This window comes from Ovis canadensis, chromosome Y (assembly GCF_042477335.2).
Source record: "Ovis canadensis isolate MfBH-ARS-UI-01 breed Bighorn chromosome Y, ARS-UI_OviCan_v2, whole genome shotgun sequence".
NCBI lineage: Eukaryota > Metazoa > Chordata > Mammalia > Artiodactyla > Bovidae > Ovis > Ovis canadensis.
In genome coordinates, this window is record NC_091271.1 from 7,611,781 (window position 1) to 7,634,143 (window position 22,363).

At 43.7% G+C, this 22,363-nt stretch overlaps 1 protein-coding gene and 1 pseudogene across 2 annotated transcripts in view; one reads left to right on the plus strand and one right to left on the minus strand.

The window, feature by feature from the left end:
• LOC138431424 (U2 small nuclear ribonucleoprotein auxiliary factor 35 kDa subunit-related protein 2) overlaps positions 1–22,363 on the minus strand; it is an 82,432-nt gene that overhangs the window by 22,009 nt on the left and 38,060 nt on the right. Inside the window, exons 10-11 of one of the 2 annotated variants that reach the window (XM_070289554.1) lie at positions 21,630–21,739; positions 18,217–18,492 (exon numbers count right to left, since the gene is read on the minus strand). In XM_070289554.1, the coding sequence (XP_070145655.1) occupies positions 18,217–18,492; positions 21,630–21,739 (386 nt within the window). Of the gene's footprint in view, positions 1–18,018; positions 18,493–21,629; positions 21,740–22,363 lie in introns of those variants that run through there. The other variant, XM_069573568.1, reaches the window with a different exon arrangement.
• LOC138431426 (actin-related protein 2/3 complex subunit 1A pseudogene) lies at positions 13,649–14,720 on the plus strand (annotated as a pseudogene).

Genomic DNA, 22,363 nt, shown 5'->3' on the forward strand with positions numbered 1-22,363 from the left:
GAACAAATTCTGTTGGAGGCATGGAAACATGTTCCTGGAGTGAATGGGAGACCGACCATGCAGCCCCACCTAGTAGAGGAAGGGTTCCCTTCCATGCGGCCGAATTGGGACTTTGAACGGGCAGAAGGTAGGGAGCGTCTCCAAGCGTACCGCCAGACTCTCATGGCCGGCCTTCGGGCAGCCGCCAGGAAATCCACGAATTTATCTAAGGCAAATCTGATAAGACAGGTGCCCGGCAGCCTTCTTAGAGAGGTTAATGGAAGCCTTTAGGCAGTATATGCCCATGGACCCCCAGGCTGATGAGTCACGCGCAGCAGTTCTGTTAGCTTTTGTGAACCAGGCAGCTCCAGATATCAGGAGGAAGTTACAGAAGATAGAAGGGCTGGGGGAACTGTCAATACAGGATCTGGTAAGGGCAGCTGATAAAGTGTTTAATAACAGAGAGACCCCTGAAGAGAGGGAGGAACGGATTAGATGGGAAGAAAGAGAATATGAGGCACGGGTTAGATGAGAGGAAAGGGAATATAGGGCTGAAGAAAACCAGAGAAATAAAAAAGAGCTGGCTCAGGTCCTTTTTGCCGGGACAAGAACAGGGCCCTAAGCCCCAAGAACTAAAGACACCTGGTCAGGAGGAAAGGAAAAACCAGCTAGACCAGCCCTAAAGAGACACCAATGCGCTTACTGCAAAGAGCCGGGACACTGGAAAAACGAGTGCCCCAAAAGAGATCTGAAGAGAAAGACTGTAAGAAAGGAGGAATCTTCCTCGGGGGCCCATGTCTTATATGCAGGGGAAGATAGTGATTGGGGGGTCAGGGCCCGGCACCTCTCCCGGAGTCCTGGGTAACTATTAATGTGGAGGGGAAACCGGTCGGCTTCATGGTGGATACAGGAGCCCCATATTCGGTCCTCAATCAAAAATTTGGGCCGATGTCCAAAAAGACTAGCTTGGTCCAGGAAGCCACCGGGACAAAGAGATATAACTGGACTACTAAACAAAAAGTGGACTTGGGAGCCCAACGGATGTCCCACTCATTTCTGGTGATCCCGGAATGTCTGGCCCCTTTATTAGGAAGAGACCTATTGGCCAAAGTCAGATACAGAAAAGAATTCCTGAGATTCTCCCAGGTCTGTAACCTCACATGGAGTGATGTATTTTATATCCTAAATGTGACTGCCACCCCTGATGAAAAAGACCATGTCTGGCAAGTGGCAAAAGCCCATGCTGATCATTTACATAACCAAGACTGGGATAGCCCAGTTGCTGATGAGGTGGTGCCTCAGTTAGATCCCCGCTGGACTTAATCAGGCCAGTGACCCGGGTAACAGAAGACTCAATCATATGATTACCTATGCAGAAAAATACTCATATCCATGTCAATTATGATAGAGAAATCACCCAAGGGGCAAATGAAAATCCAGCCTTATTCTTGGTACGCCTCACAGGAGTAGCACTTGCTTTTAATTCAACAACAATGGGAGGTCTTTGTTTAGCCAGTCCTACTCCTGCTATCTCTGCCCAGGCCAGACGGTATTTCTGAATCCACTGTTGCATAGCAGGATCCACAGCTGCAGGGGGTTTTGGTGAATATAGTCGGTATTCATCTCTCAGTGCCAGGGATAAAACATGAATTGGTTGCCCAAGCCCGTCTGTGACTGATATTCCCCCCAAGTCAGTGAATTTGCGCATTTTTGGTCTCTCTGGAAGCAGGGTCCAGGGTGGAGTCTTAAGCCCTGTTCTGGGATGACTTGGGCCAGGCTGATCTCTTCCCTTAATTGCTGCTGCCAAAAAGGCATATTTCGCTTTTCTCTCACGTTCTTTTTCTCTCTTAGCCTCCTCCTATTATTGAACACCTCAAAGGCTACTTCTAGAAGGTCTCTTTGGGGGGTTTCAGGGCCCTTTTCTAGTTGTCGAAGCTTGCGTCTGATGTCAGGGGCAGACTGGGTAATGAATTGAACATGAAGGTATAGTAATGCAGCAGGGGTGGTATCTGGTAGGATTTTCAGAAAATGATCCTAACTTTTCTTCTATCTGGCTCACATCTGACAATGAAAATGGCACATGGACTTGGGTTGGGCAATCTGGTCCTGCCACCTCTCTCAGGGGAAACGTGTTGGGTACGTGATCATGCGGCAGGGGCGGAAGGAAGGTGGGGAGGGGGAGTTGGGGAGATGGGAGAGCAGGGTTGAGTGGGAGTCAGGAGAAGTTTCCAGGCCAATAGGTCAGTTGGATGAAGGGGAAAGAAAGGGGTGGCGGGGTGGCAGGTAGGGAGGGGGCTCATCCATGGGGTCGAATTCCGTGGCGCTAAAGGCTGCCGTCTGTGGCTGAGAAAGAAGAGCCCTTTTGCTTGGGAGGTATGGTGCACAGAAGGACCTCATGTGTGGAGCAGGCCTTATATAGGGAGGGCCTGATCCGAAGGGCCCAAAAGGCTTGGGAATAGGGGACCTCCAACCACCTGCCATTCTATCTAAGGAAGTCTGTGAGATTTTGAAGAATGGTAAAGTCAAATGTGCCAACCTCAAGCCAGCAGTCTTGTTTGTCTAATTGGTAGAGGCCAAATCTGTGTACTGCTGCTGCTGCTAAGTTGCTTCAGTCGTGTCCAACTCTGTGCGACCCCAAAGACAGCAGCCCGCCAGGGATTCTCCAGGCAAGAACACTGGAGTGGGTTGCCATTTCCTTTTCCAATGCATGAAAGTGAAAAGTGAAAGTGAAGTTGCTCAGTTGTGTCTGACTCTTAGCAACCCCATGGATGCAGCCCACCAGGCTCCCACGTCCATGGGATTTTCCAGGCAAGAGTACTGGAGTGGGGTGCCACTGCCTTCTCCAATCTGTGTACAGAGTTGTTTTAAATGGTTAGCTTTGAGTTCAGTGAGTGAGAGTGGTTTGAGATTTTTGAGAGCACAGGTCAGAGGGGAGGGACAGACTGGCCAGACCCCATAATTGAAAGGCAAGCAGAGGCTCCCTTTGAGAGCTCGAGTCATCACCCGTGGTTGCAATAGGATTGATGAAGAGAGCGCTCTGTGTCGAGGTGGACTGTCCCCCGACTGCCGCCTACAGAGTGGCCCTGGGCAGGGGGTCCCCAAGATCCAGAGAGGACTAAGTTCTAGGGCGCCTCTAGAACACCATCTGGATCTTACCTTAATCTAGGGGTGGGCTTGAGTGAAGCGCTGGATGTAGAGCAGTCAAATGGCAAGAGTTCCCTATTCGTCAGAAAGAAAGAGAGGGAAAGTGGGTAAAGCCGACGCCTGAGGGTACACAAAGCATCAATACAGCCTTAACATAAGGCTTGCGCTGCTCACGAAGCCACTGGGCGGCCCCAAGGGGAACTTGAGTCCTGGCAGAAAAGTGAGCTCAGAGGATGTTCGAGCAATGTTAAGGTATAGTTCAGGCTGAGGCAGAAAGAGGAAAGACGACCTCAACACAAGTCCTTTATTCAGGCAAGGAGGGTCAACAGTCGGCCTAATGACCACGCTGACCGCAGAGAGGTGTCGGAGTCCAGGTCCAGCAGCCAGGGGATCAGCCTGAAGGGATGAGCGATGTCGGCAGGAAATGATGTAGCCTCTGACTCAGGGTATGGGACTACATGTTTATTTCAAGCATCAAGTTCTCTTTTATACTTTTTCAAATACATTAGGTCAGAGGTTTAACATTTTCAGTTCCCCCTCACCCATATTATTGTCTCACTGTTGCCCTTCAAACAGAGTTCCTGCTTCAGATATTCTCAGAATAGTGTTTACTTGTGATTACATTGTAACTCATGCTTATGTCTGGGCTGCATATCACATTCCTCAGTTTATTTCTTATCTTCCTAAATTCTGCTTGCCCCTAGTATCTTAAGCTCACTATCTCCTAAAAAGGCTTCTAGCTATTCTTAATTATTCCTAATCACTAAGCTCAGCGAACTTTCTTTGCCATAAACATATCCCTCACAAACAGATCTCAGATAACAATCCTTCCCATGCCTCGAGCTGCAGCCTATGTGCTCATCCTGGGACAGTCTTTGTAAAAATCCTTGAACAAATGTCAAGGGTTACTTTATAGATTATTTTCTGGGCACAACTGCAGAAGGCTTTGTGCCTTCTCATGCTTCTCTCAAGAACAATAAGCTCCTCAATGTTCTTTCCAGCCAACTCAACAGAAGAAAGGAGGAAACAAGTCAGAATCACAAGAGCTAACTCCTTTATCCCGGGTCCATGCCTGTGGAACGAGAAGGGGCTGGGGCCGTTCCTCCATTTTGTCAGTAATGCCTAACACGGCTCCCAACAGAGAGGGATCAGGGAGGCTCCATATTTATAAGGAGGTATGTGGAAGTGATAAGGAAAATGTTAATCAAGCAGGATGTTTTGGGTATTCTTTAGTTGAGATGGCATTTGTAGTTGGGCAGGGGATGATAAGTCTTCTGGGCAGGTGTAGGGGGTGGAAGGTTTCTGGACAGGGGGTGATAAGTCCCAGATAGATCCAACTGGCCTGGGGCATCAAGGCAAGACCTAAAGTTCTGTTTTGTTTTCTCCAAAGTTAGATGATTCAGCAAGGGCCTTTGAAACTGTTTTCTTTTCTTGGCCCAAAAGACTCCTTCACTGGTCTCATTCTTCTTTCCAGTCTCGGCTTCTCTAACTCTGTTACCCTACAATTTTTGGTGCTGAAACCGGGGAAGGTGAGGTTCCTTCTTCTCCACAGCCAGCTCTTCAGAGCATGGAAGCCTGTCGAGCTCACTTTTCCACCCAGACTTTCAATACTTCCTCGAGGGCTTTATTGGTTTTCCATGTACCCCGAGGAATATTGGTCTCTCTGTCTCTCTTCCTGTTTTCTCTACAGTTTCTTTTCCTCAAGACCGACCAACTCTAGGACAAAGGCCATTTGATCTGCATCCATCCACCATGAATTCTCGCCTGACCCAGTAGCCCAAGTAAGCTCAGGTGATACTCTAGGGTGCCATGGACTATCATCCTTTCTGGGTTCCGGGGGAAACCCCTGGCCAAAAGGCCCTCCAGGGAGGTACTTGAGGGATGTCCCTCCCTCCTTCAGAGTCTGTCTCTCTCTCTTTGCCCAGTCTCATGCTGGGCAGGCAGCCCAGACTCGTGCTGATCAGCTCCATAACCATGATAGGACTAATCTGGTGGCTGATGATGTGAGCCATGGTGGACATATCAAGCAGGAGATGCCGACATGCTGTACCTGCATCAGATGATCACCTGTTTACTAGAAGGAATGCTATAAAGCTCTCACATTCATGTTAACTACGATAAGATTAGGGAAGTGACTCAACAAAAAGATGAAAATCCTGCCCTTTTTCTTTCACGGCTTACTGAAGCAGTCCAAAAATAAACTATTCTAGATATTTCCATTCCCCACCAGACTTCTGTACCTACATGTCCAGTTCATAAGCCAGTCAGCCCCTGATATTTGCCAAAAACTACACCAGTTAGAGAAGTGCCCTGAAACCCCTCAGTGAGATCTCCTAGAAATAGCCTTTAAAGTTTTCAACAATAGGGAGGAAGAAGTGAAAAAAAGAAAAAGAAAAGGAAAGAAAGCCCAAATATGCTTTATTCGCTGCAGCTATCCAAAGAAAAAATTCAAAAAGAAACAGAAAAATTTCAACCCCTTTGGCCCATCAACCTCGGCCCACCCATATGGGAGCTAACCCTCCAGGCCCCTGCTTCAGATGTAACCAAAGGGGACACTGGGCTAAGTCCTTCCCAAACCCCCGGCCACCCACCAAACCCTGGCCCACCTGCAAACAATGGGCCACTGGGAAATGGACTGTCCTCAGACACTACCCACCAAATCTTGGGGCTCACCCCAGGCCCAACAACAATGGGCCAGGAACCAGATTCAGGGAGGCCCTGGTATCCCAGACCATGGTTCCTTAGATGAGGTGACAGATGATCCAATTGTGCCTGAGTTATTCCAGTGACAGAGCCTAAGCTCCAGACCCCAAGTCTGCCCCATACAGATAGATCTGGAGTTTCGGGGAATTGGCATGGTGGCCGAACACAAAGTCTTGTTCGTAATAGACACTGTAGCTGCCTTTTCACTTTTAACCTCCTTTGGCAACTGAAGGTGTCTCAGGCATCCCCAAATAACCCCTCCTCTCCTTTGTTCCTTTGGCAAAACAACACTAACACATTCTTTTATAGTAGCTCCTCAATGCCCACTGGCATTGATGGGGTGTGATCTTCTGGCTAAGCTACAAACTTTTATACACCTCTCATTCTTAGATCCCGTATCAATTCTTTGCACCCAAATGGCACCTGAACTCCTGGCCTGCCCTAACTCCCAAAACCTGCCCCCTGACCTTCCCCCAATAGATCCTCAGTTCTGGGATACCGAAGCCCCATAAGTAGCCAGACACCATTCTCCCATTCAGGTCTTTCTTAAAAATCCCTCTCAAGTAATAACCCAAACTCAGTATACCCTGACCACAGAATCCTGACAAGGACTTAAACCAATAATCTCCAGACTGCTCAAAGCTGGCCTTTTGAGGCCTATCTGTTCTCGTTATAATACCCCTATATTGGCACTCAAAAAGGGACCCCACTTCTGGTGTCTAGTCCAAGATCTTTGCAAGATCAATGAGGCCATAATACCTGTACAACCTGTGAATCCCTACACCCTTCTCTCACATATTCCCTCTGACACACCATATTAGACCTCAAAAATGCTTTGTTTACTATACCTCTATACCACTCCTCACAGCCTGTATCTGCTCTCACCTGGACGGATCCAGACACATATCAATCTCAACAATTAACCTGGACCGTTTTACCACAAGGGTTTAGAGATAGCCCTCATTTTTTGGTCAAGCCCTTCAAAGAGACCTACAAACTTTAGACCTAGGCTCTACTACCTTACTCCAAAATGTACACAATCTATTGTTATGTAGTTCCTCTTGCCATAACTGTGTACTCCACACTGTGAGAGTATGAAATGCCCTAGGCAACTGGGGTTACAAAGTCTCACTCTCCAAAGCAAAAACTGCTTCCACCACTGTCAATTACATGACATTACTTCTCATTCCCAGATAATTATGATGGTGTGATCACTTATCTAGAGCCAGACATCCTGGAATGTGAAGTCAAGTGGGCCTTAGAAAGCATCACTACAAACAAAGCTAGTGGAGGTGATGGAATTCCAGTTGAGCTATTTCAAATCCTGAAAGATGATGCTGTGAAAGTGCTGCACTTAATATGCCAGCAAACTTGGAAAATTCAGCAGTGGTCACAGGACTCGAAAAGGTCACTTTTCATTCCAATCCCAAAGGAAGGCAATGCCAAAGAATGCTCAAACTACTGCACAATTGCACTCATCTCACATGCTAGTAAAGTAATACTCAAACTTCTCCAAGCCAGGCATCAGCAATACATGAACCGTGAACTTCCTGATGTTCAAGCTGGTTTTAGAAAAGGCAGAGGAAACAGAACTCAAATTGCCAACATCCACTGGATCATGGAAAAAGCAAGAGAGTTCCAGAAAAACATCCATTTCTGCTTTATTGACTATGCCAAAGCCTTTGACTGTGTGGATCAAAATAAACTGTGGAAAATTCTGAGAGAAATGGGAATACCAGACCACCTGATCTGCCTCTTGAGAAGTCTGTATACAGGTCAGGAAGCAACAGTTAGAACTGGACATGGAACAACGGACTGGTTCCAAACAGGAAAAGGAGTACATTAAGGCTGTATATCGTCACCCTGCTTATTTAACTTATATGCAGAGTGCATCATGAAAAATGCTGGGCTTGAAGAAACACAAGCTGATATCAAGATTGCCAGGAGAAATATCAATAACCTCAGATTTGCAGATGACACCACCCTTATGGCAGAAAGTAAAGAGGAACTAAAAAGCCTCTTGATGAAAGTGAAAGAGGAGAGTGGAAAAGTTGGCTTAAAGCTCAACATTCAGAAAACAAAGATCATGGCATTTGGTCTCATCACTTCATGAGAAAAAGATGGGGAAACAGTGGAAACAGTGTCAGACTTTATTTTTTTGGGCTCCAAAATCACTCAGATGGTGACTGCAGCCATGAAATTAAAAGACGCTTACTCCTTGGAAGAAAAGCTGTGACCAACCTAGACAGGATATTCAAAAGCAGAGACATTACTTTGCCAACAAAGGTCCATCTAGTCAAGGCTATGGTTTTTCCTGTGGTCATGTATGGATGTGAGAGTTGGACTGTGAATAAGGCTGAGCGCCAAAGAACTGATGCTTTTGAACTGATGTTGGAGGACTCTTGAGAGTCTCTTGGACTGTAAGGAGATCCAACCAGTCTATTCTGAAGGAGATCAGCCATGGGATTTCTTTGGAGGGAATGATGCTAAAGCTGGAACTCCAGTACTCTGGCCACCTCATGTGAAGAACTGACTCACGGGAAGAATTATTTAACTTATATTCAGAGTACATGCTGGGAGGAATTCAGGGCAGGAGGAGAAGGGGACAACAGAGGATGAGATGGCTGGATGGCATCACTGACTCAATGGACGTGAGTCTGAGTGAACTCCGGGAGCTGGTGATAGACAGGGAGGCCTGGTGTGCTGAGATTTAAGGGGTCACAAAGAGTCGGACATGACTCAGTGACTGAACTGAACTGAACTTCTCATTCCCACATCCAAAATCATCCTAGATCAGAGACTTTGAGTTTTGACATAGACTCCCAGGCCCCAAACCAAGAGGGCCTATTTAAACTCTTCTGAACATAGGTCCCAAATTTTGCCCTCCACACAAAACCTCTCTACCAAGCTACTCAAAAAAAACTCAGATGAACCCTTATTGGCCCCCACCTCTGTCCACACCCCAATTTAGACACTTATCAAACATTTACTGCAGGCCCCTTCTCTTTACTTACCTGATTATGCCAAGTCTTTTTTCCTTTTTGTACATTCTCAACAAGGACATGCCTTAGGAAGTCTGTGCCAAAAGAGGCAGGGGGAATATGGGGCCCTTTAGCTTACTGATCTAAACAACTCAATGTCATCACACTTGGATGGCCACCTTGTCCCCAGGCCTTAGCTGCCACCACCCTCTTAATACCTGAACCCCAAAACTAACCCAAAATGCTCCTGTAAATGTATGCTTGGCTCATTCCTTCAAAGATTTACTCTGTCACTGGGCTTTCCATTCTCTGCCCCGTCAACTACAAATCCTCCTCAACCCATCCCTTTCTTTTATGCCTTGTAAACATCTTACTCCTGTTAGCTTACTCCCTACACCAGATCCAGAAACAGAACACCAGTCTCATGACTGTGTCCAGACCTTAGATATGACACTTAATCCCTTTGAACATATAACTGATCAACCTCTTTCTGACCCCAAAGTCCCATCATGTTTCATAGACGGCAGTGCCCAGAAGCAAGTCCCAATTCGGGGCTGGATATGCTATAGTCCAGGGACAGCCTGATAAAGTTATCCCCCTCACCTCATCAAGTCAGCCACACTCCCAGCTCACACATCCTCGTAACAGACTTACACAATCTTTGACCCTAGCCAAAGACCAAAATATAAACGTTTAAGGTGACTCCAAGTATGTCTATACCATATTACATTCTAACATTATAATCTGGAGAGAGAGAGGATTCCTCACTCAAAAGGGGATACCTATTCTCAATGCTTCTTTTATTTCTGAACTCCTCCATGTGGCTCAGCTACCAAAACAAGCTGCTGTAATACACTGCAAGGGACATCAGCGACATAGTCCTGTCTCCTTTTATAACAATATAGCAGATCATAAAGCAAAGTGGCTGCCTCTGTTAGTCCTGTCTACTACAGCCCAGATTGATGAGCCTAACATCAGCATATTACTTTTATATTTGCTTTCCCTTTTCCACTCCTCTACAAAAGTACTTAAGACTTTCCTTTATAACTTTATTGAGCTGAAGATGCGACTTATTTAAATAATCTGACCCAAACTTGTACCATTTGTCAGCAGACAAATCCTAACATTCACCTCCCTCCTTTCCCCACCCAACAAATTCACGGACATCTTCCTGCACAAGAGACTGGCAGGTAGATTTCACCCACATGCCACCCATAAAAAGGGTTAAATTTCTCTTAGTCTTCATAGATACATTTTCTGGATGGATTGAAGCTTTCCTGACTAACAAACGAGCCCCTACTGTGGCTCGCCTTATTCTTAACTGAAATCCTCCTCAGGTTTGGAATGCCTTCCTTCTCACATCCCAAATCACCCATACTACTGCAGGAGCCTTCCAGTTCCTTGGAGGTTTATTGTTCCTTATCATCCCTGGTCTTCCAGTAAGGTTGAGAGCCAACCAAGTCCTAAAAAAAACCCTGACCAAATTAACGATCGAACTTCATCAAGATTGGACTATACTCCTCCCTTTAGCCCTCTTAAAGGCCCAGGCCTTAGCAAAAGAACGCTTAAATATCAGTCCATTCGAGGCCGTGGATGGGAGGCCCATAATACCTTTGGGTCTCTCGCCCTCCCAGGACAGTCCCAAACTGCCTTCCCACCTTCCTTTTCCTTTACTTGCCCAGATAAGAGATGCCCTTTGGCAACCCATGGATAACTTACTTTCTTGACCACACCCCAATCTTCCATACCCATCCCTTCAAATAGGACATGAAGTCTATATGACAGTGCAGTCCCACCCAGATCTAACCCCAAAATGGCAACGATCCTACACGGTAATTCTGCTGACCCCTACCACTGCAAAATTAAAAGAAATCACCCCTTCGGTATACATCACCTGGTTAAAAAAGGTTATGCAGCCCAATGATAAAAACACTTGCCAAACTAATACTTATAAAGTTTCTCACACAGGCCCTACAACTCTAAAGTTCCCACGGCTTCCGCCAGCTCCAACTGGTGACGGATGAGCCTGTTGGTTTCATGGCTGCAATTATTCCTGGAACAACTTCTGGCAGATATCTGGGTCTCGAGTCCTCCAGGATCCATGCTCAAATACATTAACTATTACATCTCCACCCTGTGGCTACAGGGAACCTTTTGTAACTTTTACCCCTTTGAAATCCAATTATTTTCCATAGTAGTCTATCTTATACTCATGTCCTCAAATGTTAACATCTTCTTATCCTCCCTTCTTCCTCTGGCCCACAGACTCCTTCAAAATCCTAACCTCAACTATTTATTCATTCCAGACCCTTAATTTAACCTATACCCTTTTCAATGCTTCTAACCCACAACTGGCTAAAGACTGCTAGATATGTTTATCCGTAACCCCTTTGGGAGATTCAGCCCTCCCCACATCCATCTTCCCACATCCATCCTCGACTGGACCACTGGTAACATATCCCTACACCACTCATACCGTGGGGAGCCTTTATTCGTCTCATGTCTTAAATATCTTCAGTGCTGCTGCTGCTGCTAAGTTGCATCAGTCACGTCCGACTCTGTGCGACCCCACAGATGGCACCCCACCAGGCTACTTTGTCCCTGGGTTTCTACAGGCAAAAGTAAAGGAGATTGGGAGTGGGTTGCCGTTTCCTTCTCCAATGCATGAAAGTGAAAAGTCAAAGTGAAGCCACTCACTTGTGTCCAACTCTTTGCGACCCCATGGACTGTAGAGCCTACCAGGCTTCTCCATCCATGGGACTTTCCAGGCAAGAGCACTGGAGTGGGTTGCCGTTGCGATCTCCAAATATCTTCACACTAGTGACCAAATCAGAAATTCAGACATACTCTTAAAATTTTTACTCAGCAAACTTGCCTCCTTCAACAAAAAACCTAATGGGAAGCCCTGTCACCCAGAGAGTAACTGTTATAACCAGCTCGTTTTTACCTATCCAAAAATTCCCCAAACAGTTCATATGAACAACCCGTGGGCACCATCCCTAAGTCCATGTACAACCATAACTCCACCTTACTCTTTGCCACTGGAAAGGCTATATATAATGTTTCTTGTTCTGCAAGACACTCTTTAACCTTTACAGGGCAGTTTCGCTCAACATATTCCTCCACCTCTCCTATCGTTGGAGCCACCTTAGTGGGGTCTCTGAGCGTCCTTGAAAAAACAATCAAAACCCTCCCTCGACTCCTCTTTGTCATCAACTTCAGCTGTTGTATTAGGACACCTGGCCTATTTTTCCTGTGTGGGACGTCTACATACCACCGTCTACTTACTAACTGGACCAGAACCCGCACCTTCATACACTCCAGTCCAAACATTTTAACAGCCCCCAATGATCAATTCTTGCCTATTCTTCTCATCCACAAGTGAATAAAATGAGCCATACATTTCATTCCCCTCTTAGCAGGACTAAGAATAGCGGCTGGAATCGGAACCACCAGCTTAACCACCTCCATTCAAAACTATCAGACGCTATCTAAAGACCTATCAGACAGCCTCCATGAAATAGCTCAAGGCCTAATAACTATCCAAAATCAACTTGATTCCTTGGCAGCCATAATATTACCAAACAGAAGGGGATCAGATCTACTCACTGCAGAGAAGAGAGGTGTGCCTTTTTCTGGACAAATCTGCTGTTTCTATGCCAACCAGTTGGGTATAGTCCAAGGAGCTGCAAAAAACCTTACAGATCGAGCCTGGTGAATGAGCCAGAGATGAAGCTACCCCTGGCAGTCGTGGTTAACAGATTGGAACTGGATGCCTTGGGTTTCACCCCTTCTTGGATCATTCATTTTTATCATCCTTCTACTCACCTTTGGGACTTGTTTGCTTAATCTTTTCCAGTGATTCCAAGACCGAATCCAAGCCACTTCCTGAGATCAAGTCAAGACTGTTCTTTTGCTTGAGACCCTGAAGGCTAGAATAGAAAATCAACTACAGGCCTTAGACTTCCTTCCTCCCAGACCACAAATCCCTGACCCTCATTTACCAACACAAAGAAGCCCTGAATATTAAGGACACCCACCTCTGTTTTCTCTTTTTATATATATTCCTTAGGTTCTGGAATGAAGAAAAGTTACACAGCTCAAAACAGCATGGAGTTAAAACTCCCCTCCAAATTCTCCCCACCATTCTATGCAAAACAAAGAACTCACTCACCCAAAGAAAAAATGGACATTAAGGTTGACTACACCCAGCGATCTCCAGAATTCCTTGTACCAGCCGTTTAATTCAACAACCTTGGAGAAGAACTGGCCCCCTTAAGGCGGCAGATTTACACATATATGCCTATATACACTAACTCTTTTCTTGGATTAGTGCAGCAGCTCATTAATCTGACTGATGCCCCTTCTTACCTCATTAAAGGTGATCTGTTCCTGTAAAATGCCAGCCTCGTTTTTCCAAATCTTGCCTTCTCTAACTCCCTTACCCTACAAATGTAGTGTTTTTATCTCTTCCAAAAGTTCAGTCAAACTAAGGAGAATTGCTGAAAATTTTTCAGTTTTTCAGTAAATTGTTAAGTATTCATTTTCTGTTAAATGTAGTTGTTTGTTGTAAGCACAGACAAGATAATGGAGATTTAGTTTTCATATACTTTGTTAAAAAAAGTGGATCTTGTGTTACTCAAGACTTTTATCTATTTTCAATAAATGCCACTTTTAGGACTTTGCAACAGTTGACTCTTGAATAATTTCTAGTGAACAATCAAGATTACAGGTATTAAAAAATAATAACTTGGGGTCTTCTGCCCACGTCTACTGTTCTTGTTGACTGACCACAGTCTGTGAATTCAATGCTTTGAGTCAGTCTGGAAAGCCTAATCCCAGCTTTCTATCCTTTGAAAACACTAACAATAATGTCCCTGCATCAGTTTTTACTGGAGCCAATCACCTGTCATGCCTGGAAGAGGGTTCATACCCAGATCACCCTTAGCTCCAGTAATCATGAAGTCTACATCTATAAGAATGGGGGCCAGTGGGTCAAAGTTCATGAGGTCAAGGAACACAATGGACACATCACAGATGCCCACACCATCACTTGCGGGCCAACTGCAATGCCTAAATCTGGAGTCAGAAGGAGGGTGTCTAGAATCTAATCCTGGTGATCCTGAGAATTAATCAGGCCACCACTTTTGTCAAGTGGTCCTCAACAGAGAACAAATTTCCCAGGGATAGCAGAACATGACTCATCTCCTTTTGCTACTTCAAGTCTGAAAATGACTGGTGGGTGAGCAAGCACATTAAAAAGCCGATTGGCTCCACAGTCCTCAGCTTGTATTCGAATCCCCAACGACATCATGCTGGCAGGGGATCCTGTGCATCCAAATGCAGAGTGTTTTCTGCCTCCATTAAAGAAGTGGGTGAGAAGCCAGTCAGTACGTCCTAGGGTGGCAAGATGCCTTTCAGTCACCTGATGTCAGAGTTCAGTCGCAGTGGCACCAGTGGCTGGGTACACAGAGTCAGTTTCTTAGCCAGCAGCAGCTGCCTGGCCTGGGTCAGCTACCACCCCAACGTGCTACAACAAAGAGTGTGCAGGTCTCAACTCTGAATCCCTCCAGACAGAGTCATTCGTCTCAGAGAACAATGTCGTGGCTGCCGGTCATGATTGTTGCCCCATGCTCTTTAACTATGATGATGCGGCTGTTTGATCTTCATCTCTAGATGACCCCAAACAGAGCATCCAGCACATGTCAGCTGTGGAGCGCTTCCATGACGTGAACAAGTGGGTTACTACTGAGGACCACAACACGGCCCTGAAGATGCTGCACCAGAACATTACTCATTATAAGGTGGACAAGGCAGCCAGTGGCATATTTTGCGCTACTGGCACCAATGGAACCATGACCATTTGGGATTTCAAGACCTTAGGCTTCCATCCAGCATCTTCAGATAATGTGAAGCTGAGTGTGGCTCCAAACCCAGCATTAGCATGGACAGGCTGCACCATGGCAGCTCCGCTATTGCGATCTGGAGGGGAGCCAGCACCTGGAAACACTGAAGATGCACACAGCACAACCCTCACCACTGTGAGTTTGAAAAAACTGGGTAAAGTGTTGGTTTTTAAAAAGCACCAGTGATTTGGGTTTTGTTTTGGGGGTTGTTTTGTTTTGCAATTTCATTCCATTCTTGACAAAAGCTTCCCTTTAAGTAGTTTATTATGGAAAATTGTCAACACTAACTTGAAGGAAGGGGTGGGAAGGTATGTAAATTGCCTGCTAAAAAAATTAAAACCCTCAATATTAAATATATAATATAGAAATTGATTCCTTCCACCTATTTTTCCACCTTCTGCAATTCTTTCTAGTTTAAGTGCTGACACAATCATTAAAATGAACTGTATCTGCAAAAATAACTGCCTCATTTGTATAAAACCAAAATCTAGGTATTCATGATACCTATTAGTACAGGTATTACAAATAACAAAATACTGTATAGTGAGATACATAAGGAAGATCATTATATTAAAATCCCACTGAAAATTGTAAGATTATAGAGCCCATGAGAACTGTTCATTGAAAACAGCCATTAGGCTCATTTGCAAATGGAATTTCTAACTTATAAATGGTTATTATAAGTGAGGCAATTTAAAATAAACATTTTCAAGATAACATGTCCACTTATTTTTTTAAATATAGTTCTGCTGAGGGAAGCACACTGATTGAAACCGCCCACCCTGGTCAGGCCTTTTAGTAACCATTTGCATGAGTTGTTTTATGACAGGAGATCCTTGTAAGGAATACGGAAATAACAAGCCACCACCAACCAGAAGAGTTCGGGAAAGGTCAAAAGGAGACACCAGTTGTCCATTCACTTCCCAGAATCCCTCTTGCTAGCATCCATCTTGACTGAGCAATGAGTGTGCCACCAGCAAAGACTCTGAATTAGAATGATTGGCCAAAGACCACCCGGAAACTAATCCTATCATGATAAAACCCAAGACTGCAAGCCACACGGCAGAGCAGTTCTCCTGGGTTCCCTTACCCTACTGCTCTCCACCGGGGTGCCTTTCCCACTAAAATCTCGTTTCATCAGCACATGTGTCTCCTCGGACAATTAATTTCCAAGTGTTAGACAAGAGCCCAGTTTCAGGCCCTGGAAGGGGTTCTCCCTTCCTGCAACAGTTCCTTCCAAGTACACCCCCTCAGGACCTCTCATTGCCCTATATAAAATCTATATTTGAGGGTATGCACTGTAATTAAGACAGCCTATGACTAAGGCACTATGAAACCTATGCAGGGGAAAACAGAAAAAAAGATTCCTGTGGCCAACCAGTGACTCATCTTTTGACAACGCCCTGAATAAGAAAGGCTCTCTTTAGGATGGCTCAGAAGTAACTCCTGCTGCTGCTGCTAAGTTGATTCAGTCCTGTCCAGCTCTGTGCGACCCCATAGGTGGCAACCCGCCAGGTTGCCCCATCCCTGGGATTCTCCAGGCAAGAATACTGGAGTGGGTTGCCATTTCCTTCTCCAACGCATGAAAGTGAAAAGTGAAAATGAAGTCGCTCAGTCGTGTCTGACTCTTCGCGACCCCATGGACTGTAGCCTAGGCTCTTATAAATCATAGAGAAGAGAGACGAAAAGCAGCAGAGAAGACAAGTCAAGGAAAAGGCAGAGGCCACAGAACAGTGGGTTCAGTGTTTTGTTTGAACCAGTATGTGCCTCACATAACAGGAAACTGTGTGAATGCTCTGAGAGTGTGGTCTGTTTTGCAATCTGCTTATCCTTTCACAGGATTCCTCAAGAGGCAGGTGCCCTATTGGCTTTTTAACTGTCTGAACTGTGCTCGCACAACTTTAACTGGCCTGATCCTCAGCTGAAGGGAAACGAGGAAAAAGAGGAAAGGAGAGGCCTCATCAGCTTTGGTGGCAACTACTAGAGTGCAGTGGGCTATGGCGCCTTTGGAACACAGCAGAGCATAACCTTGGCCAGAGATCAACTGCTTCTGTTGTAGGAAATGGGACCCCTTCCAGGGCCCAAAACTGGGCTCTTGTCTAACACTCAGAAATTAATTGTCTGAGGAGACACAAGTGCTGACAAAACAAGATATTTTATTGGGAAAGGGCACCCGGGTGGAGACCAGTAGGGTAAGGAAACCCAGGAGAACTGCTCTGCCATATGGCTTGCAGTCTCAGGTTTTATGGTGATGGGATTAGTTTCCGGGTGGTCTTTGGCCAATCATTCTAATTCCGAGTCTTTGCTGGTGGTGCACACATCGCTCAGTCAAGATGGATGCTAGCAAGACGGATTCTGGGAAATAGAAAGAAACGTGGTGTCTCCTTTTGACCTTTCCCTAACTCTTCCGGTTGGTGGTGGCTTATTAGTTCTATATTCCTTACGAGGATCTCCTGTCATAAAACAACTCATGCAAAGGGTTACTAAAGGGCCTGACCAGGGTGGGTGGTTTTAGTCAGTGTGCTTCCCCTAACACTTCCACAGCCACTTGTTCACCACAGATCAGTGGAGGGGAGGGGAAGAAGCCACTGTAGGCTCCCAGTTGTGGGCTGTGTGTGGGTTGGAAAAGAAATCTCCACTGGAAAGGATGCAGAATGAAAGAAGAACAGAGTTCACTAAAGCAGTTCACTAAAGCATTTGCTCTTAGGAAGGAAAGCTAGGACAAACCTAGACAGCATATTAAAAAGCAGACATCACTTTGCCAACAAAGATCCTTACAGTCAAAGTTATAGTTTTCCCAGTAGTCATGTATGAAAGAGCTGGACTATTAAGAAGGTTGAGCCAAAAAATTTTTTTAATTAAAAACAAAAAGAAGGCTGAGCACGAAAGAATTAATGCTTTCAAAATGCGGTGCTGGAGAAGACTCTTGGGAGTCCCTTGGACAACAAGGAGATCAAACCAGTCAACCCTAAAAGAAATCAGTTCTGAATATTCATTGGAAGGACTGATACTGAAGCTGAAACTGCAATACTTTGGTCACCTGATACGAAGAACTGACTCACTGAAAAAGACCTGTATCCTGGGAAAGACAGAAGGCAGGAGGAGCAGGGGATGACAGAGGATGAGATGGTTGTATGGCATCACCGATTCAATGGACATAAGTGTGAGTAAGCTCCGGGAGACAGTGAAGGACAGGGAAGCCTGGCGTGCTGCAATCCAGGGGGTCACAGAGAGTCAGACATGACTCAGCAACTGAACAACATAATAGGGTATACAATCACTGAAGAACACAGTGACGAAGTAAGTTAAAGTGATAAAGGAAGTTTATTTGGATTTGTGGCTCTGAAAAGTTCAGTCTCTGCTCCCTGACCTCTTCCCACTGTGGCTCATGGACCTGGAGGAGCTCTGGCTGCTGCTCCTGTCGCTGTGGTCCCTTTTTCTTCCGCTGCTGTGGGAACTGTGCCTTCCCCGGCTTCTAGACCCATGTTTGTGAGATTTCTCACCCTCGTGACTACTCCTCCTCTTCCTGTCAGCCTTCTCTTTCCTCTTGTAGGAGTAGGCCTGCACAGGGCTCCTCCTCCTCCTCTGTCGGTTATAGTAGTCGTCACGGTGGTCCAGCCTCACTCTCCTCACTGAGCTCTTTCCAAAGGAGGAGCCAGTCCAAACTGGAGATAGGTAGATGTCTCCATTTGCCTCACAAAACTCATTGTTTGGATTTCTGAACACGTGAAGAAAGTTGCAGTGTTTCCCTCTGGGACACTGCTGTATTTCAAATAAACCTGCAAGGGCACAGTGAGGAAACAGCATTTACTGCTGGCACTTCATCCTTTTCACAAGGTACAGTGCTGGTATGCCAGTGTGATAAGACTACTTTCTCCCATGTATTTAAAATGGCTTGTCCAAACTGATTTCACAGTTCAGACTCACAGATTTCAAAAACATTCAAATGTTCTAACAAACTACCATTACAAAAGGTAAAGTTTCACAACTTAGTAAGAACATCCCATTTCCCCACTGGATGATACAACGAAACAAACTGTGACCACACTTCCCTAGAGTTTCACCATGCCACGTAGTGACAGTGAAGAACTCAAGTTAATAGTGAAGAACACACTCCTTGGAGTCTAGGTGGCAGTGTGATTTGAGAGCAGAGTGGTAGTAGTAAGATAATTACTAGTGAAATGGCAGCACTCTCTGTAGGTACAAGAACATATATTTTCCTTGTATTTTAAAATACAATGATAAATATTAGCATACTAGTTTCAAATTTACCAAGGTCTCTTAACACAAAACATTCTTGTCAAACTAAACCTGTTTTAATAATCCCACTGGGGCTTAGTAAAATGGTAGTAAATTCCTCAAATACGTAGAACAGTTAAAAGTGAAACAGATACTATCCTCCTGGACACTATATACAAAAGCTAACTTAAGACAGACCCTAGACTTAAACTATAAAATTCTTTTAAAATAGATAAAGTAAATTTCATCAAAATTAAGAACTGTGTCTCAAAGTACATCAGCAAAAAAGTGTACTGTAAAATTTATTCGCACAGCATACATGTGTAATACAGGGCCTCTGTCTACATTATCTAAAGAACACTTACAACTCAATAATGAAACAAGTAACCCAGTAGAAAACAGACAACTGACTTCTCATTCCTTCAGAAGATTGTAAACATGACAAGTTCATAAAAAGATGTTCAACATAACTGGCCATTACAGAAATGCAAATGAAAACCACAATGAGATAGTATGTCACACTTGACAGGATGGGTAAAATATAAAGAAAAGTAACTGTATTATGGGTATATGGAAATCATATTCTGCTGGTGTAATTATAAAATAATTTAGTTGCTTTAGAAAACTGTTAAGCAGTTTTTCAAAATATTAAACCTAGAATGAAAGTGAAAGTGAAGTCACTCAGTTGTGTCTGACTCTCAGTGACCCATGAACTGCAGCCTACCAGGCTTCTCTGTCCATGGGATTTTCCAGGCAAGAGTACTGGAGTGGGTTGCCATTTCCTTCTCTGTAAGAATTACCACATGATCTTGCAATTATGCTATGAATCATGTGCACAAGAGAAACATACATAAAATCTGTAGGTGAACTTTCACAGTACCATTATATATAATAGCCAAAGGTGGAAACAACCTAAGAGTCGATCAACTAACAAATAAATTAAAATGTTATCAACATTATTGCTTCTGAACTGCAGTACTAGAGCAAACTCTTGACAGTCCCTTGGAAAGCAAAGAGATCAAACCAGTTCATTTTAAAGAAAATCAATCCTGAATATTCACTGGAAGGACTAATGTTGAAGTTGAAGCTCTAAGACTCTGGCCACCTGATGTGTAGAGCCAACCCTACTGAAAAGACCTGATGCTGGGAAAGAGTGAAGGAAGGAGAAGGGGATGACAGAGGATGAGGTGGTTGGATGGCACCACTGACTCAAAGGACATGAGTTTGAGCAAACTGTGGGAAATGGTGAAGGACAGGGAAGCCTGGCGTGCTGCAGTCCATGCGGTTGCAAAGAGTCAAGACACAAGTTGGTGACTGAACAAGAACAACAAATCAACAGTATACCATAGAAAGCAGTATAATTCATATGCAAAAAGGACAGAGTTCTCATATATTCTATTGATACAATATGGATGTATCTTGCAAATGTGCTAAGCCACGAAGTTAAGACACAAAAGGTCAATGTTATATGATTCCATTTATGTAAAATGTCCAGAATAGGCAAATATATAGAGAAGATACAGGGAAGCAGAGAATGGCGAGCGGCTGTTAACAGATGTCAGATTTCTTTGAAAGTGAAGAAAATGTTCCAGAATTAGAGGTGATCATTACAAAGTTGTGAACATGATACAAAAACACTGAACTGTGCACTTTAAAAGGGTATGTTTTGTTAAGTTTTTTGCTTTCCTCTACATTGCTGTTATTTTTTAGAAAAGCAGAATAGCTTCTTGTCTCAGGGGAAGTCAAATGGGGTATATATGAACTGAGAAAACTACTGAACTTTAGAGAGAAAACTATTTTTACCCTTTTATGTTACAAGTCTTAAAACTTATGCTGAATTTGGTCTTTTAGTTTTCCTTCTAAAAGCTACTCCCACCCCACTTTACTATGCTTTAAAACTAGCAGCATCAATGAACAGCAAGCTGACCAAGAGCAAGCTTAGAAAAAACCACTTTTGTGATTCAGAATTTTTAAGCTACTTTTTAAATAAGAGATTTTAAGAAGTGAATACAAAGCAAACAAAGAAGAGTAATGGGAAAGAGAAGTGTTCCCCAAAGGCATTAATAGCATTTTTTTTACATTTGGGCTAAGCCCATCTGAGAGGAATAAATTTAAAAATAAGAAGGCCAGAGAATTGCTAGATAGTCTCAGTAAAGTCCATGTATTCATGAAAGTCTCAAGTGTCCATAAATTAGTCTGACTGGACCCTTAACACACTCCACACAGCTATTATCAATCTCTAATTTACAAAACTGTTTCATGGAAGGCAGAAAATATGACAGGATTACATAACAGAAAACAACAGAAGGTTCATTAATGATAAAAGATGGAGAGAAAAAACACACTCAAGTGAGAAGAGCCAAAGAACAGAAAACATCTCTAAAATTGTAATAAGTAAAATGCAACTTCTTAACATTGTACACAAAATGCAGAATCAAAGATTAGATAACCTGATTCTGCCACCAATGCACTATGAACTCATTTTTCATAGTGTAACATAGATCTAAAATGTTACGTCCTTTATATAATTCACATGTGTGGAAAGATAAAAAGTGTGGAAATTGTTATTCAGTTTTTAAAAAATTCTCTTTAAAGCTTGTATTTTTTCCTGCTAAGAATCTCCTTTTATATAACTGGAACAATCAAGGGGGAAAAAAATCATCATGTTGTATTTTACCACAAATTGCCATTTTCCATTGGGTCACTGGGCAGAATTCACATTGAAGCTGACGTCCTGCATACCATCGTCCATTAAATAGAGAAAGGGCTGCCTGGCATTCTTCTTCCCTTTAAACCACAAATTAACAGATAAACCTTAATGTTCTAATATATACATATAACTGTATCATCTACTAAAAAACCCTTCTGTTAATTTACCATAGGACCACCTAAAGTTACTACTGACAGTCTTTATTAGAGCTTCTAAAACTCAACATTTACTAGGCATCCTTTTTACTGTCCCTCCAAAATGTTCTGAAGGATGCAAACCAGGTCTTAATCCAATAGAGCTGATTATTAAAAATGCAGTGTTTTCATTGTTAGAAAATGTTCTTTTTCGGCTACAATTTATATTGCTCTACAGTCATTTATGTAATCAGTTAGGTATGTAATGGCTGAAGCAAATATCAAGACAAAACAATGATACATTAATTTTTTCTTAGCTGGTAAAATATACTTAAGATCTGTGTTGGCTTTAATTTCAATTTATACTTCTAAATTCTCCATTCTATTATCCTTGTTTCCAAGTTTTGTATTTTAATTACTAAATTAATAATAGCTACTGAGAATCTTTTAAAACCATATAAATATACAAAGAATGTAACACATTTCCTGTATCAGCTATTGATATATACATTTTAAATGTATATAAAAGAGATAGTCAGTGGGATAATCCCAGAAGTCAACATAAAC